This window comes from Mandrillus leucophaeus, unplaced genomic scaffold (genome assembly GCF_000951045.1).
Source record: "Mandrillus leucophaeus isolate KB7577 unplaced genomic scaffold, Mleu.le_1.0 Scaffold133, whole genome shotgun sequence".
NCBI classification, from domain to species: Eukaryota; Metazoa; Chordata; class Mammalia; order Primates; family Cercopithecidae; genus Mandrillus; species Mandrillus leucophaeus.
In genome coordinates this window covers 5,657,175-5,674,949 of record NW_012101288.1, presented here as the reverse complement: position 1 = coordinate 5,674,949, position 17,775 = coordinate 5,657,175, and the positions used below count along the sequence as shown (strand labels likewise).

Here is a 17,775-nt window from a genome sequence, read left to right as displayed (position 1 = left end):
GGGGACTGTCCGCAGCCCGGCGCCCGGAGGGGCCTGGGGGTGGGCGGCGCCGGTCTAGGTGACAGTTGTCGGGGACGAAGTGTGGTCGAGGACGAGTAAAATGGAAGCTCTGGGGATCGGAGGTGTGGGTCGGGTCGCAGAGCTGAGGTTGGCCGGGAGAGGACTAAGCATTTGGTCACCACCTACTTTTACGCAAGAGGAAATCGAAGCCTGCCACAGCGGAGTGCAGTCTGGGGCCAAGCGGCAGCTGTTCGGCCGCCCCCAAGATCCCCCTTCCTGGCCGATCGATCGCCCAGGCTCCTGCCCTAGGTTCGCGTCAACCTGGAGGCAACACGCATCCTCTGACTGCTTTCTGTCTGCGCCATAAACGTTGGGGGGTGGGAGGGAGCACAGGGACGGACAGGTTGTAATTCAGGCTCTCTGACCTCCATTAACGATCCAGAGGGGTTCCGTAATAAGATCGCAATGAATAATACCCGGTTGCATAATGTGGAGGGATGAGGACCAACATTTCCTGTACCCCCCCTTCCAAGCCTCATCATAACCCTTTGAGAATGCATAGTTGTGATATCTCTTTGACAGATGAAGAAACGGACTCAAAAAGGTAAACAGTAAGGGGTAGATCTAAAATTGGAACTCAGATTGCCTGCCTCCCAAATCGTTCCCTTTCTCTTCCGTCATGCTGCAGTTACAAACAGTGTCTATAGGGGAAGTTTGGAAGGGAGGAGGGTCCTCTTGAAAGAGGTGCTGCTTCTAGGTCTGAAGTACAGTGAAGGTTTTTGCAGGGCAGAGTTAAAGCTGAGCAGAGTTACTCTCCTCCCATCCACCTCCCCACCCCAGCTGCTGAAAGAGGCCTAGGTGGAAGGGTTTCAGCATTCACAGAAGGTTGAAGTCGAGGAAGCTCGCTAGTAAATTTAGTTAAAGCAGCAAGTAATATAGTTGGATTCAAGGTGTTGAAGTGAGTGAGGGTAGGTATGGAGTAGGAAAAATAGGACCTGAGAGAGGGTTGGGAACTTGGGAGTGAGAATGAGAGGCTCAGGGGAAGTGTCTGGTGGAAGTGACAATGTAATCCTCTTCAGTTCAGCAGACGATTTCAGGGTCTTGGATTAAGTCTCCTGTTAAGATCTTGTATATAGATAACTATATAAAATTAGTTGCCAGTATCTTCTCTGGGCATCCCATTCTGGTTGCTACTCTGCTGAGGGGAGTGGGTTAAAAACTTTAGTCCCTTCAATCTCTGAAATTGTGATTCTGAATTGAAAAGACAAGTAATTTCCTGACTCAGGATTTGTTTCTCAGTCATATGCCAGGAATTGGCAGAGACCTGGAGAGGCCAAACACTTCTGCACTGAAGTTGGTTACTGGACTTATTAACCTGTGTTCAGAAAAGCTATTTCAATACTGATTGATTATTTATGTCCGGGATAACACTAGATCATGTGAACATAATGATACATACTGATGTATTGAATACTGGTTAAATACATAGACCTTTCTTTTTTTTTTTTTTCTTGGAGATAGAGTCTCGCTCTCTCACCCAGGCTGGAGTTCACTAGTGCGATCTCAGCTCACTGCAACCTCCACCTCCCGGGTTCAGGCAGTTCTCCTGCCTCAGCCTCCCAAGTAGCTGGGATTACAGACTTATGCCTCCACGCCGGGCTAATTTTTAGATTTTTAGTAGAGACAGGGTTTCTGTTGGCCAGGCTGGTCTCGAACTCCTGACCTCAGGTACTCCACTCGCCTCAGCCTCCCAAAATGCTGGGATTACAGATGTGAGCCACCCTGCCTGGCCAGATATACAGCCTCTTAAGAAAACTGTTGGCCGGGTGCGGTGGCTCATGCCTGTAATCCCAGCACTTTGGGACACCGAGGCGGGCGGATCACGAGGTCAGGAGATTGAGACCATCCTGGCTAACACGGTGAAACCCCATCTCTACTAAAAATACAGAAATTAGCCGGGCGTGGTGGCGGGCCCCTGTAGTACCAGCTACTTGGGAGGCTGAGGCAGGAGAATGGGGTGAACCCAGGAGGAGGAGGTTGCGGTGAGCCGAGATCGCGCCACTGCACTCCAGCCTGGGGGACAGAGTGAGACTCCGTCTCAAAAAAAAAAAAAGAAAAAACTGTTAATTATGAATTTCAGTTTCTGCTTCTCAGGTTTACTAATAATCAGCAGGTTTCTACACTTGTTAATTGGGGTGATACCCACCACATTGGTAGTGAGGATTAAATGTGATCATGCATGTAAGGAGATTAATTGAAGAGTTAGCATATAATTAGGACTCAGTCGTTGTCAGTTATTAAGACCGTCGTCAGTTTTAGTTAATGACCACTCCGTTTTTTTTCAGTTCCTCGGGAAAAAAAACCTTAGGTCATTGTTGACTCCTCACATCCAGTGCATTAGCAAATTCTGTTGGCTCTACTTTCAAAATATATTCCAAGTCTGACCACTTTATATGTCCTCCAGTGTTGCCATGCTGGTTCAAGCCATAATCTCTTTCCTGGATTGTTTACTTATTTATTATTATTATTTTGAGACAGAATCTTGCCCTGTCACCCAGGCTGGAGTGCAGTGGCGTGACCTCAGCTTGCTGCAATTTCCGCCTCCCGGGTTCAAGTGATTCTCCTGCCTCAGCCTCCCAAGTAGCTGGGATTACAGGCACACACCACCACGCCCAGCTAATTTTTGTGTTTTTAGTAGAGCTGGTATTTCACCGCGTTGGCCAGTCTGATCTCAAACTCCCGGTCTTAGGTGATCAGCCCACCTCGACCTCCTGAAGTGCTGGGATTATAGGTGTGAGCCACCACACCTGGCTATCTTTCCTGGATTATTGTAATTCTTGATTGGCCTCCTTCCTGTTTTCTACTGTTTGATGTATATATTATGCCCCCGCCTTCCCTCAACAATCAGTTCTCTTTATGTATTTATTTATTTATTTTTGAGACAGAGTCTTGCTGTGTCACCCAGGTTAGAGTGCAGTGGCACCATCACGGCTCACTGCAGCCTCAACCTCCCGGGATCAAGTGATCCTCCCACCTCAGCCTCCTAAGTAGCTGGAACTACAGGTGCACGACACCACACCCATCTCATTTTTAAGTTTTTTTTGTGGCGATGGAGTCTCACTATGTTGCTTGAACTCCTGGACTCAAGCAATCCTTCAGTTTCAGCTTCCCAAATTGCTGGGATTAAAGACATGAACCACCATGCCCCACCAATAGTCAGTTCGTAATGCAGTGAATCTTTTTAATTTTTTTTTTTTTTGAGACAGAGTCTCACTGTGTCTCCCAGGCTGGAGTGCAGTGGCTCGATCTTGGCTCACTGTAAGCTCCACCTCCCGGGTTCACGCCATTCTCCTGCTTCGGCCTCCCGAGTAGCTGGGACTACAGGGGCCGGCCAACACACCCGGCTAATTTTGTGTATTTTTTGTAGAGACGGGGTTTCACCATGTTGGCCAAGGTGGTCTCAATCTCCTGACCTAATGATCCGCCCACCTTGGCCTCCCAAAGTGCTGGGATTATAGGCGTGAGCCACCGCGCCCAGCAAATGCAATGAATCTTTTAAATTAAAAGTCAAAACAGTTGATCACTCAAAACCTTCTTGAGACTCCCTATTTAAGTGAAAGTCTGTAAGTTTGGGAGCAGCCCTAAGCATCCCTGCCTCCTTTATAATGACATCTTTTTCTACCCCTTTACAAAACCCACTCTTTTCCAGCCACACAGGCATAGCTACTCCTTTAATACCAGGGCCTTTCCATTTGGTATACCTCTCCTGGAAGTACTCTTCCCTTGGATATCTGCATGACCAATTCTTTTAACTATTTTTTTTTTGACGTTATTTTAAACCAAAAAACAAAACCTCAGGAGTTGTACTTTAATGTGGTCCAGAAATTGTACAAATAAATAACTCAGTCCTTATAACCTTACATGGTAGATAAGATTTTTTTTTATATGAGAAAACCGATGCGCAGAGACTTAAATAACTTGCCCAAATTCACCTTATAGTAAGCTGTGTGACTATGATTCAAATTTAGGAGTCTGTCTACCTCAAGTCTTTGCTAAAATTTCACCTTTGCAATGATGCTTACCGTAAGCACCATATTTAAAATTACAAACCACTCACCTGACATGCCTCTTTATTCTGCTTTATATTTTCCTAACACTTATCACCTTCCAACATAATCTATACTTTTGTATTTTTAAGTATTTTTCTCTCTTCCCGAATCAGAATGTAACTGCACGGGGACTTGGATTTTGACTTTTTGTTTGGCAGTGTTATCCCAGCACCTAGAACAGAACCTAGCAGGAAGTAAGTGTATATTAAATATTTGTTGTTGATTGTTGTTACTCTAAAGAGACGGAAGTCTAGCAGAGGAGACCTAACAGCAATATACAGAGACTATTTGCCATAAATCCCATATTTGTGGTATATGGTGGTTGAGCAATTAGAATGCACTCAGCTGGATGTTGTAGGGTAGAAAGGATTCCCCCCAACCCCCACCACAGTTCCCAGCAGGCATTATACCTTTTTGAGACAAAGTACTCCTTCCTTTTATACCTCAAGGTGTCTGTGTACACCAAATTATAATTTCAGTGTTACTTAGCATGGGATGTGATTAAAATAAATCAGTGGTCTTTAGGGGTAATATATTCATACTGACAAGCCCATCAGTACCAAAAATGAAACATGTCTCTGTAATTGGAATATTTTCTGATTTGGGGACTTTACATTCAATACATTTGGTTGGATTTCACCTTGCTGTTTATATCAACCATGCATTTCAGAGACTTCATTCCCTGATCACCCTGATTATATTTGGATATTTCTTAGTTTCCTCAGCCATATATTTATTGACAGAGCATTTCTTAGACTAGGTTACTTTTATGGTTGGTTACATTTATTCATATTAATTCATTAACTTGAATTTTTCCTAATCTCAGGCTGACCTTTCTTTTCTTCTCCTTTCATTACCTCTGATCAGGCTGACATTATTTTCAAGTTCTGAAGTTACCTATAGTCACCTATTTATTAACTACATTCTGTTTTTACATTTTGAGTATAATGTCATTCAGCTGGGCTTATGGATTTGTGTTTTTGTTTTTTCTTGACTTATATAGGTTCCCTGAATATTGTGGTGGTGGTGTTCTAAGTTTGTTTTTTGTTGTTTTTTTAAAACTTTTATTTTCATCCTACCAACTTTATGACTTTGGATATCTTTTCTGTAGTTTCTTTTTCTTCCAGAATCAGATTAGCCATTGTCTATTTCTGTACTTTCTTTGTTTTCTAAGGTCTAAGGTTTTTTGGTTTCTGTAAATTTAGGGTTGTTTCTCATGTTGAAGAGTCACTTAAGGATATATAGTAGGGTGATTTTTGTTAATCGATGATGATCGTACATTACTTTTGGTTTTTTTTTTTTTTTCTTTTGAGACTGTGTTTTGCTTTTGTCACCCAGGCTGGAATGCAATGGCGCAATCTCGGCTCACTGCAACCTCTGCCTCGTGGATTCAGGCAATTCTTCTGCCTCAGCCTCCAGAGTAGCTGTAAGCGCCTCCCAATTACAGGCGCCTGCCGCCACACCCAGCTAATTTTTGTATTTTTAGTAGAGACAGGGTTTCGCCATGTTGGCCAGGCTGGTATCAAACTCCTGACCTCAGGTAGTCCACCTGCCTCGGCCTCCCAAAGTGCTGGGATTACAGGCACGAGCCCCTGCGCCTGGCCTACTTTTGGGTTGTTTACCTACATTTTTATTTTTCCATGTGTTAGGTAAAATAAAACATTCTTCAGTATGTAGAAGGTACTATTTTAAACATTGTATGTTTATTTGAAAGTTTGGAAAGATACTCAAAACTCAACATGAATATTTGTAACATATAGGAGATTTTAAAAACTTAAAGCATAACACAATACAGAAAAATGAAAAGTATACAGCTTAATGAAGTATCACAAAGCATAGATAGGGAGCTTTTGGGTATGGCAGTGAGTGGTGCTCCCTGGAGTTGGGTGACATGTCAGTTCTGTATTCAGTCATAAGCAAGACAGGGCCCTTGATTTTAGGTTTAGAAGTTATAGCTTTGTTTGGGAGACAGTGAAGAGCCAGAAGAGGGATCTGATGAGACAGTGTTTAGGATGAATTATAGTTTAAAAATCTAGAGTTAAGGAAGACCAGTTAAAAGATTGTAATGGTAGGCTGGGCGGGTGGGTCATGCTTGTAATCCTAGCACTTTGTTTGGGAGGCCAAGGTGGGCAGATCACCTGAGATCAGGAGTTCGAGACCAGCCTGGCCAACATGGTGAAATCCCGTCTCTACTAAAAATACAAAAATTAGCCGAGCATGGCGTTGCACACCTGTAATCCAAGCTACGTGGGAGGATGAGGCAGGAGAATTGCTTGAACCCTGGAGGCGGAGATTACAGTGAGCCGAGGTTGCACCATTGCACTCCAGCCTGGGCAAGAGAGCGAGACTCTGTCTTAAAAAAAAAAAAAAGATTATAATGATAATAGCTACCACTTACATAGCAGTTGCTATGTGCCAGGCACAGTACTTGATAGACACATATATTTCTCCTGTTTATAAACTATTGTTATCCTCATTACAAGATTCTTAGTATCTAGTATCCATATACTAAGTATTCTAGATTACTAGATCCTTAGTATATGGAGACTAGATACTAAGGATACTTAGTATATTGATATCCTTGGTATATGGATACTAAGACACCTTATGTAACTTGCACAAGATTACACATCTCTAAGTGATGTGCCAAGAATCAAATCCTAGGCACTCTGTCTCTAGAGTTTGGGTTCTTAATTAATGCATTGTTACCACATATACCAAAACAGAGAAAACTAGAGTTTAAATTAAGGTGATATTAGTAGGAATGGAGAAAAATGTCAAGAAATACAGCGCTGGATCTCTGAGAGTTGAACACAGGGAGGGAAGACAGTGTTGTTTCCAGCTAAAGAAGTGAGCAGTAGACCATTGGGAGGTTTTTTTTTTTTTGGTGATGGAGTCTAGCTGTGTTGCCCAGGCTGGACTGCAGTAATACAATCTCGGCTCACTGCAAGCTCCGTCTCCCAGATTCATGCCATTCTCCCGCCTCAGCCTCCCGAGTAGCTGGGACTACAGACGCCTGCCACCACGCCCGGCTAATTTTTTGTATTTTTAGTAGAGACTGAGTTTTCACCATGTTAGCCAGGATGGTCTTGATCTCCTGACCTCATGATCCGCCTGCCTCGGCCTCCCAAAGTGCTGGGATTACAGGCATGAGCCACCGTGCCCAGCCGACCATTGGGAGTTTTATGCCAGAATTGCTAAGAGGTTGGGACTGGTTATCTTTGAGGATGAACAGAAAACAACAAAGCACAGGCCGGGCGTGGTGTAATCCCAGCTATTGTGGTGGCGGGCGCCTGTAATCCCAGCTGTTTGGGAGGCTGAGGCAGGAGAATTGGCTGAACCCGGGAGGTGGAGCTTGCAGTGAGCCAAGATGGTTCCACTGCACTTCAGCCTGGGTGACAGGACGAGACTCCATCTCAACAAAAAAGAAAAAGAAAACAGCAAAGCACAAAAAGAATTAAGGAGGTCTGAAGCAGTGCCTATATTTTAAAGGTGAGAAGTTGAATCATGGAACCAAGAGTATTATGTAAACCAAGGGATCGAAGCATTTTAAGAAAGTAGAGGCCAGGCACAGTGGCTCACATTTCTAATCCCAGCACTTTGGGAGGCCAAGGTGGGAGGATCACCTGAAGCCAGAAGTTCGAGACCAGCCTGAGCAACATAGTGAGACCCCCTCCCCCATCTCTAAAATAAAAAAAATAAAAATTGGCTGAGCACAGTGGCTCACACCTGTAATCCCAGCAGTTTAGGAGGCCAAGGCAGGTGGATAACTTGAACCCAGGAGTTCAAGACCACCCTGGGTAATGTGGCGAAACCCTGTCTCTACAAAAACTAGCTGGGTGTGGTGGCGCCTGCCTGTAGTCCCAGCTACTCAGGAGGCTGAGGGAGAGAATCGCTTGAACCCAGGAGGCAGAGATTGCAGTGAGCTGAGATCGTGCCGCTGCACTCACTGCACCCCAGCCTGGGCGACAGAGCAAGACTCGTCTCAAAATAATAAAATACGTAATCATTAGCCAGGCGTGGTGGCACATGCCTGTAGCCTCAGCTGCTACTGGGGAGGCGGAGGCAAGAGGATCTCTTGAGCTCAGGAAGTTGAGGCTGCAGTAAGCCATGATTGTGCCACTGTACTCCAACCTGGGTGACGGAGCAAGACTGTATCTCTGAAAATAAATAAAGAAGTGATCAGTTCTGTAGAAGTCAGTGAGGTTGAGAAAAGCCTATTGGATTTAGCTATTGGGAGATAGTTGTGAATGTACTGAAAGAGCTGTAGAGGCAGAAACTAAATTGGAGTTTACAGAGTAGGTGGTGAGGTGATTTAAACTCATGTTTAAAGACAAAGCTAAGAAAGGATATCACAAGTATAGTGTTATAACATGTATATCATTGGATATTAGAATATACTGCTGTTTAAGTTTTCAAGGAGCCCTAAATTTGTGTTGAGTACATCCTATTTAAACCTCATTTGTTGATATTTGAATTGACTCAGAGAACTGACCCCCTCCACCCCCAAACATACTTTTAAAAAAATGAATTTAAAGCTTGAATAAGCTTGGTCTTCTGTGAAAAATAACGTGTAATGTTTTTATTTTGCAACTGTGTCTACTTTATGAAAACTTCTTTTTTGTCGTTCTCTTGCTGCTTTTTCTCTATGCTAATTTACTGATTCTGCAAGGTCATGAGAGACTTAAAATTTAACAAAATACTAACATTTCCTCTCTTAAAACTTCACTTTTAAAGAACTATCAGTGCTCTCAATATTTAAGTAGATTTTAGCCAAAGAATAGATGAGAATACTACATCTCTAGGTTAAAATTTCAGATTAAGTTTGTCTTCTCTGTTTTTTACTTTTTAGGAATTTTTTTCTGGTAGTGCATGTGAAAATGTGAAAAATAGAAAGTGAAAGTCCCCATCTCTGTCATCCAGTGTTAATTACTGTTAACAGTGTTGAACTTACCTCTTGGAGATTAGATGACTTCTATTTAATACCTATGCTAGTCTTCCTTAGGAAATAAGATATATGCAAGATAATTCATGTAGAGATGTTTATAACATCAGAAAAAATTGCAGGCAACCTAAATATAATACATTCAGCAATTTGTTAAATAGATTCATGTAATGGCTGAAATACTATTCATTAAATTTTTAGAGTAATATTTAATGACATGAAAAAATGTTGATATTGCCAGAAAAAACTTATAAAACATATATAGTATTATCTCAGTTTTTAAATCATGTAAATATGTTTGCATAGAAAAAAAATGGTTTTTGCACCAAGAGATTAAAAGAGGTTGTCTGTGAATGGCTGAAATTAAGGGTGACATTTTCATTTTTCCAGTTATAATGGGCATGTATTGCTTTTATTTTTATATTGCTTTTGTTAGAACTGTTTTTGAAAGATACATTTAAAATTTTTTTAGTGTATGCTCTATATAGGGGACTCCCCCAAAACATTTTTTTTCCCCACATTGTTGAGTCTTTCTTGCTGCCTAGTGCTTATTTGGAGAGAATGACAAGGCATTCACTATGCAAATCAAAGATTCTCTTATATCACTTACAAGATTGTCTTCCAAGTTTCTTAGGAAATGTTTTTTCCTAGTATTATCCCCACCCACCCCTTTTCTTGTTTTGTAAGGAAACAAAATCTTTTTTTATCCTCAGGAATGTGGTAGCATTTATTTCCTTTTTTAATGTACCAAAATATGCATAACATAAAATTGACCATTTTAACCATTTTTAAGCATATAGTTCGTTAAGTACATTCACATTGTTCTGCAACCGTCAGCACCATCCAGCTCCAGAACTTTTTCATCTTCCAGAACTGAAACTCTGTACCCATTCAGAGTACTGAAACTCTGTACTCCCAGTTCCTGTCTCCTTCTAGTCCCTGACAACCACTATTCTACTTTCTGTCTCTGAATGTGACTGTTCTGTGAATCTCATATTCCTAGAGTAATCATATTTGTCTTTTTTTTTTTTTTTTTGATATGGAGTCTCGCTCTGTTGCCCAGGCTGGAGTGCAGTGGTGCAATCTCTGCTCACTGCAACCTCCGCCTCTTGGGTTCACGCCATTCTCCTGCCTCAGCCTCCCACGTAGCTGGGAGGCGCCCGCCACCGCGCCCGGCTAAATTTTTGTGTGTTTAGTAGAGACGGGGTTTCACTGTGTCAGCAAGGATGGTCTCGATCTCCTGGCCTCGTGATCCGCCCGCCTTGGCCTCCCAAAGTGCTGGGATTACAGGTGTGAGCCACCGCACCCAGCCTTGTCTTTTATGACTTGCTTATTTCACTTGGTGTATCTTCAGAGTTCATCCATATTGTAGCATGTGTTAAAATTTCCTTTTTTTAAAAAAAGGAATGATATTCCATTGTATGGACCACATTTCGTTGGTCTGTTCATCTGTCAATGGACACTTGGGTTGCTTCCCCTTTTGGGAATTGTGAATAATGCTGCTATGAACATGAGTGTACAAATATTTGTGCAAGTTCCTGCATTTGCTTCTTTGGCTGTATACCCAAAAGTGGAATTGCTGAATCATACAGAAATTCTGTGTTTAACTTTTTGAGGAATTGCCTTACTATTTTACATTATCACCAGCAACACACAAGGATTGCAGTTTCTCTGCATCCTCACCAGCAATTGTTATTTTCTCCTTTTTTGGTGTGTGTGTGAATAGCCATCCTAATGTGTATGAAGTGTTATCTCAATGTGGTTTTGATTTGCGTTTCTCTAATGACCAGTGATGTTGAGCATCTTTTCATGTGTTCATTGGCTATTTGTTTATCTTTGGAGAAATCTCTAGTCACATCTTTTGCTTATTTTTTAATTGTTTGCTTGTTTTGCAAAGGAGTTCTTTAAATATTCTGGAGATATATATATGTGTGTGTGTCTATATATATATAAAACCCTATATACCTTATCAGTATATGATTTGCAAATTTTTTTCCTATTCTGTAGGTTGCCTTTTCACTCCATTGATAGTGTTCTTTGTGCATAAAGGGTGCTCATTTTGATGAGGTCTAACTTAACATACTTTTATTTTGTTGTCTGTGCTTTTGGTGTCATCTAAGAAATCATTGCCAAATCCGATGCTGTTTTCTCCTAAGAGTTCCTAAATTGGTTTTTAGTTCTTTATTCTCTCATACAGTTTTAAGTTATCATCTCAACTTCCCCCTCTTTTATTTCTTTCAAAGGATGTAATTTCTGTCATCTTTTGATGTTGACATTAAAAAGAATAAAACTATTATGTCAGACTTTACGTGTATCCACTGCATTCTAAAAACCAGGTAGTTGATATGTTGTGGAACATTTAAAAATAAGAACATGAGCAAACTCTTAGCAGACAAAGTTTACCTTGATTCTTTTTTTCTCTCTTTTAATTTGCATTTTCAGTCCACTTAACCCGCTGCATTTTATGTTGATGTGAAATTTTTTTCCATACAAGCCATTTATTTGAAATGCCAACTATATGTAAGACAGTCAGTATTAGCATGCTTATCAATAACAGTAAAAAAATAGAACCAGTGAAAACCTCTGCGTAGCTGTAATGGTACTCAAAAGAGAATTGTATCCTTTAAAAATGTTTTACACAGGTGAATTCAAGTTTGGAGGTACCTAAATAAAAATACTACGTATTTCTTTAAAAACTTTTATATGCAATTAAAGTATAAACAAATCGTACAAAGTACTGGTTATGCAGGTTGTAGATGACACTTGAATAGGACATGAAATCAGTTTAAGAAAAATTTCTGAGCCTTAGAGGGCTTCTGAGTGCCAAGAAATAAAACATTTGTGGGTGGAGTTGTTAGAATTAATACTCTGTCAATCAAAACAACAAGAACATATTATCTACTTGGATTTGAAATGATAAAACATAGAAAGTAAGATTTTAAAAATTATTTCACTAATCTCTGTATCATTCCAATTTTGTGAGCAAGAAAAGTAAGATTTTATTAGCTCTCACATGGTTGAAATTCCCTTACCCACCCAATTAGTTCATATATCTGTGGATGTATCATAGTTATTGCTAAAGACAGTGCTCTCTTGAAAATGCCTGGCATGGGCCTGGCACATGGGTGCTCATTACATACTCTTCTTGCTTTCTTGCCTCTGGGTTGGGGAGACACTGCACTGCAAAGGTAGCCCCTCCATTCTGAAGACATTGCTAGGAGAGGGTCTGGACTTCTACCTGTGACCAGGGTGAAGGGAAAATTCTTGCCTTGTCAGAGATGGATCATTGACTATGAAAAACCTACCCTGTGATCTTTTTCAGTCTAAGCATTAAAAGCTCCTAAAGCAAAACAAACAAGCAAAAAATCAAGACTGTGTTTTTGTGTATCAGTTCCATTGTTTTTATAAATGTAAGTATTGTTCATATAAGTAAGTAGACAGTAATGAAAGGAGTTATGCTTAGCAGTGCCACTCAGTTTTGTTTTTGTTATGCATCAAAAATCACTTGCCAAAAATGATTTTTAATGTTCTTTTAGCTTTATTAGGTCTCCTTTCAATTTTATTGAAAGCAGAGAATTGAAAACCACCTAATAAGGGAAGGTATTTGTTGCCTTTCTTTAGTCATTCAATTTTTTTTTTCTTTTTTTTGAGATGGAGTCTCGCTCTATCACGAGGCTGCAGTGCAGTGGCGTGATCTCAGCTCACTGCAACCTCTGCCTCCCAGGTTCGAGCAATTCTCCTGCCTCAGCCTCCCAAGTAGCTGGGACTACAGGCGCGCGCTGCCACACCCAGCTAATTTTTGTATTTTTTGTGCAGATGGGGTTTCACCATGTTAGCCAGAATGGTCTCTATCTCTTGACCTCGTGATCCGCCCGCCTCAACCTCCCAAAGTGCTGGGATTACAGGAATGAGCCACCACGCCCAGACTATTCATTCAATTTCTTAACACCTACACCAGTGTTTTTCTTTGGCTTTGTGAAAGTTGTTAATACCTTGAAGTGTCTACAATAGTGACATTCAGAATGGGTGAGAGATAGAACTTTCTCTTTTTATTTTATTTATTTATTTAGATTTAATTTTATTTATTTTTAAAATTATAAGTTAAATTTAAGTTCTGGGATACATGTGCAGAACGTGCAGTTCTGTTACATAGGTATATATGTGCCATGGTGGTTTGCTGCACCCATCAACCCATCATTTACATTAGGTATTTCTCCTAATGCTGTCCTTCCTCATGCCCCCCAGTCCCCAAAAGGCCCCAGTGTGTGGTGTTCCCTCCCTGTGTCCATGTGTTCTCATTGTTCAACTCCCACTTACGAGTGAGAACATGCAGTGTTTGGTTTTCTGTTCCTGTGTTAGTTTGATGAGAATAATGACTTCCAGCTTCATCCATGTCCTGTAAAGGACATGAACTCATCCTTTTTATAGCGGCATAGCATTTCCATGGTATATATGTACCACATTGTCTTTATCCAGTCTATCATTGATGTGCACTTGGGTTGGTTCCAAGTCTTTGTTATTGTGAATAGTGCTGCAGTAAACATGTGAGTGCATGTGTTTTTATAGTAGAATGATTTATAATCCTTTGTGTGTATACCCAGTAATGGGATTGCTGGGTCAAATGGTATTTTTGGTTTTAGATCCTTGAGAAATCGCCACACTGTCTTCCACAATGGTTGAACTAATTTATACTCCCACCAACAGTATAAAAGTGTGCCTATTTCTCCACATCCTCTCCAGTATCTGTTGTTTCCTGACTTAATGATCACCATTCTACCTGGTGTGAGCTGGTATCTCATTGTGGTTTTAGAACTTTCTTTTTTAAAATGGAGAAAGGCAAATGAATGGGATGCCATGTGCCTTTTCAGGCTGATCAGTTTTAAGAAAAAGGACATGAAAGTTGATAATTTGGAAGTAGATTCCCTTTAAATATTCCTTGGAAATTGGAAATATTCCTTGGAAATTGGAAATATTCCTTGGAAGTTTTCCTTGGAAAATGGAAAAAAAAAAGTCGTACATTACACTACACTGATCTAAGATGTAAATATTTGTCTTAAAAATAATACACCACCCAAGGTGTAAGTATTCTTTTTTCAAACATCCTCAAATATAGGTACACTGATAAAGATGGTGACAAATCATACACATCATTTACTATTTTTGAAGTACCTATCTAATTTTTACACAGATTATTGTGGTATAAATATCCTTTTTATTGTGAACCAACCAAATATTTTGCTCAAATCAAAAATAAATGCCCAGATAAAACAACATTCAACAATAGAGTAAAGCCAGTCTGGGATGTGATCCAGGGACTCAAATGTTTGGTGTTTTTTTCCTGAAGCACTGCCTGTTTTTCTAAACTGATCAGTTTTCAGAGTAGTAGGGCATAGAATTATAGAGTTGTTAGGACCTTTGACTTTGACTTCTGTCTTTGATTTGTTTGTTTGTTTATGACAGAGTCTTGCTCTGTCGCCCAGGCTGGAGTGCAGTGGCACAATCTCTACTTACTGCAACCTCCGTCTGCTGGGTTCAAGCAATTCTCCTGCCTTAGCCTCCCAAGTAGCTGGGACTACATGCACACGCCACCATGCCCAGCTCATTTTTGTATTTTAGTAGAGACTTGGTTTCACAATGTTGGCCATGGCCAGGCTAGTCTCTTATCCTGACCTCAAGTGATCCGCCCACCTCGAGCTCCCAAAGTGCTGGGATTACAGGCATGAGCAACCACGCCTGGCCCTATCTTTTTTTGTTTGTTTTGTTTGTTGTTTGTATTTTAGATACCTTTGACTTACAATGTGAAAATACTCTATATGATTTCAGAGCGGTGTATGAGCTTTGCAATACTTTATGACAGAACCTCTAGCTCATAAAGCAGCCCATTAGCTTCTAGTCTATTTATTGTACTAAAATGAAGTTACATAGAGCTGTATGGTTTTTACAACAGATTAACATACTTAAACAGTTTTGTTTTGTTTTGTTTTGTTTTGTTTTGAGGCAGGGTTGTTGCCCAGGCCGGAGTGCAATGGCTCGATCACGGGTCACTGCAGCCTCCACCTCCCAGGCTCAAATCATCCTCCCACTTCAGTCTACCAAGTAACTGGGACCACAGGTGTGCACCACCATGCCTGGCTAATTTTTTTGCAATTTTAGTAGAGATGGGATTTTGCTACATTGCCCATGTTGTTCTGTTACTTGTGAGCTCAAAGCAATCCACCTGCCTAGGTCTCCCAAAATGCTGGGATTACAGGCATGAGCCACCGTGCCCAGCCCCTAAGCAGTTTTTTAATTCAGCTGTTGCATTATCTGGGTTAAACTGGGCAAAATATATAGTAATAACTCTTTTTCATTGTTCAAACCAAAATTATAATTCTGATGGACCAGTTATTTTGAGATTGCTGCTGGTGGTTAGGTGGCAGTATTTTGGTGAGTCTGTATCTTTCTTAAGTCTTTCTAACTTCCATAGCCTTAAAATAAATGAGTACCTACTATAATAAACTATTACAACTTTTTGTCAGTGGTGGAAAACTTTACTGTCAAGACTACTTTTTATAAAGTGGTTATGAACTACTTGTTATAAACTATAAACCAGTAAATTTTATTAGCTGCTTCATAGACATTGCTGATACTTGTTTATCATGAAATAGTTACTCTAGATACTAACTTGTAGTTTCTTGGGGAGATGCAAAATGATTCTGCGCAAAAAGCAGTTGTTACTAACTTGTAATCAGAGAATACTCTTTGGAGGAATTTAAATTGGGAGTTTTGTAAAGAAAAACTTAGATGGCTTTCTTAATTTTTCTTAAAGGATGGGTCATCAGTTAAGGAAGTTGGAACCTACCACCGGACACGTGCTTTAAGAGCTTTGAGAAAAGATGCACAGAATTCTTCAGATTCTAGTTTTGAGAAGAATGTGGAAATAACGGAGCAACTTGGTAATGGCAGGCATTTTACAAGGTAATACAAAATGGTTGAACACTAATTCAAAATAGTTTTAAAGCAGTAATTTAGGATTTGCATTTAATTTTTGAACTGTATTTTTGACTGGTCATCAAGGTTCCAGGGCCATAACATGTAGTTTATTTGAAAATAAATGATCACAAGTGAGTATTACTAAATAAAAAATTAATATGTGACTGGGTGCCAGCGGCTCACGCCTGTAATCCCAGCACTTTGGGAGGCCGAGGCAGGTGAATCACCTGAGATCAGGAGTTCGAGACCAGCCTGACCAACATGGAGAAACCCCATCACTCCTAAAAATACAAAATTAGCTGGTGGCGCATGCCTGTAATCCCAGCTACTCAAGAGGCTGAGGCGGAAGAATCACTTGAACTTGGGAAGTGGAGGTTGCAGTGAGCCGAGATCATGCCACTGCATTTCAGCCTGGGAAACAAGAGCGAAACTCAGTCTCAAAAAGAAAAAAAATACGTGGCCAGGCACAGTGATTCACACCTGTAATCCCAGCACTTTGGGAGACCGAGGCAGACGAATCACGAGGTCAGGAGTTTGAGACCAGCCGGGCCAATATGGTGAAGCACCATCTCTACTAAAAAAAAAAAAAAAAAATTACCTGGGCATGGTGGCACGCACCTGAGGTCCCAGCTACTCGGGAGGCTGAGGCAGAAGAATTGCTTGAACCCAGGAGGCAGAAGTTGCAGTGAGCTGAGATCGTGCCACTGTACTTTAGCCTGGGCAACAAAGCGAGACTCCATCTCAAAAAAAAAAAATTTAATATGTACCTATTCATGCTTTTATTATTCGAAGATGATACCTGTGATACGTATGAGTACAGCTAACAAGGTTAGCTGATGTAGGATCAGTTCTCAGGTATTTGAGTATCTAAAGAGACCTTTTGTGACTATAACTTAGCTCGTGATTTATGGCTCCACTTAATAGTCTATACAAAGCCTTCATTCATAATCGTAGTTCTGTTTCTGATCGCTTGCTATAAAGTTTTTTTTATCAGTTCTGAGTCATTTATGAATTTCTATGTGTTGGTGTAATTTCTAAAGCAGTCTGTGCATACGGTTTTTTGGTTTTGTTTTTAGTCTAATGAGGTGGCATGAAACCCATTTTAAACTCAAGAAATCAATTTTAGTGGATCAGGTAGTTTGGCTAAATTCATGGAACTGGAATATCTTTGGTTCAGGGCAAAAAGCCCTAATTAGAGTAAAATTTGTTTGATGAAATAATTGTTTTGGCTGGGCACCATGGCTCACGCCTGTAATCCTAGCACTTTGGGAGGCCAAGGCAGAAGGATCACTTCAGTCGGGGAGTTTGATACCAGCCTGGGCAGCGAACGAGACCCTATCTCTACAAAAAATAAAACAATTATCTGGGCATGGTGGCACACACCTGTAGTCCCAGCTACTGTGGAGGCTGAGGCAGGAGGATCACTTGAGCTGGGGAGTTCAAGGCTGCAGTGAGCTGTAATCACACCACTGAGAGTGAGGCCCTGTTTCCAAAAACAGAGAGAGAATCGTTCTTAGATTACTTATAAATAAACAATTTGTAATGACTTAGAAGACTGAAATCCTCCTGCTCTTAAATGGAATTTTGATTTTTCTTTTTTTTTTTTTTTTTTTTTTTTTTTGAGACAGAGTCTCGCTCTGTTGCCCATGCTGGAATGCAGTGGCATGATCTCAGCTTACTGCAACCTCCGCCTCCCAGGTTCAAGCGATCCTCCTGCCTCAGCCCACCTAGTAACTGGGATTACAGGCA

At 40.8% G+C, this 17,775-nt stretch overlaps 1 protein-coding gene across 1 annotated transcript in view; it reads left to right on the top strand.

Moving 5' to 3' along the window:
* ATAD2 (ATPase family, AAA domain containing 2) overlaps nt 1–17,775 on the top strand; it is a 99,935-nt gene that overhangs the window by 10,231 nt on the left and 71,929 nt on the right. Inside the window, exons 2-3 of the mRNA XM_011973016.1 lie at nt 14,517–14,540; nt 15,863–16,011. Coding sequence (XP_011828406.1) covers nt 14,517–14,540; nt 15,863–16,011 — 173 coding nt within the window. The remainder of the gene's footprint in view (nt 1–14,516; nt 14,541–15,862; nt 16,012–17,775) is intronic.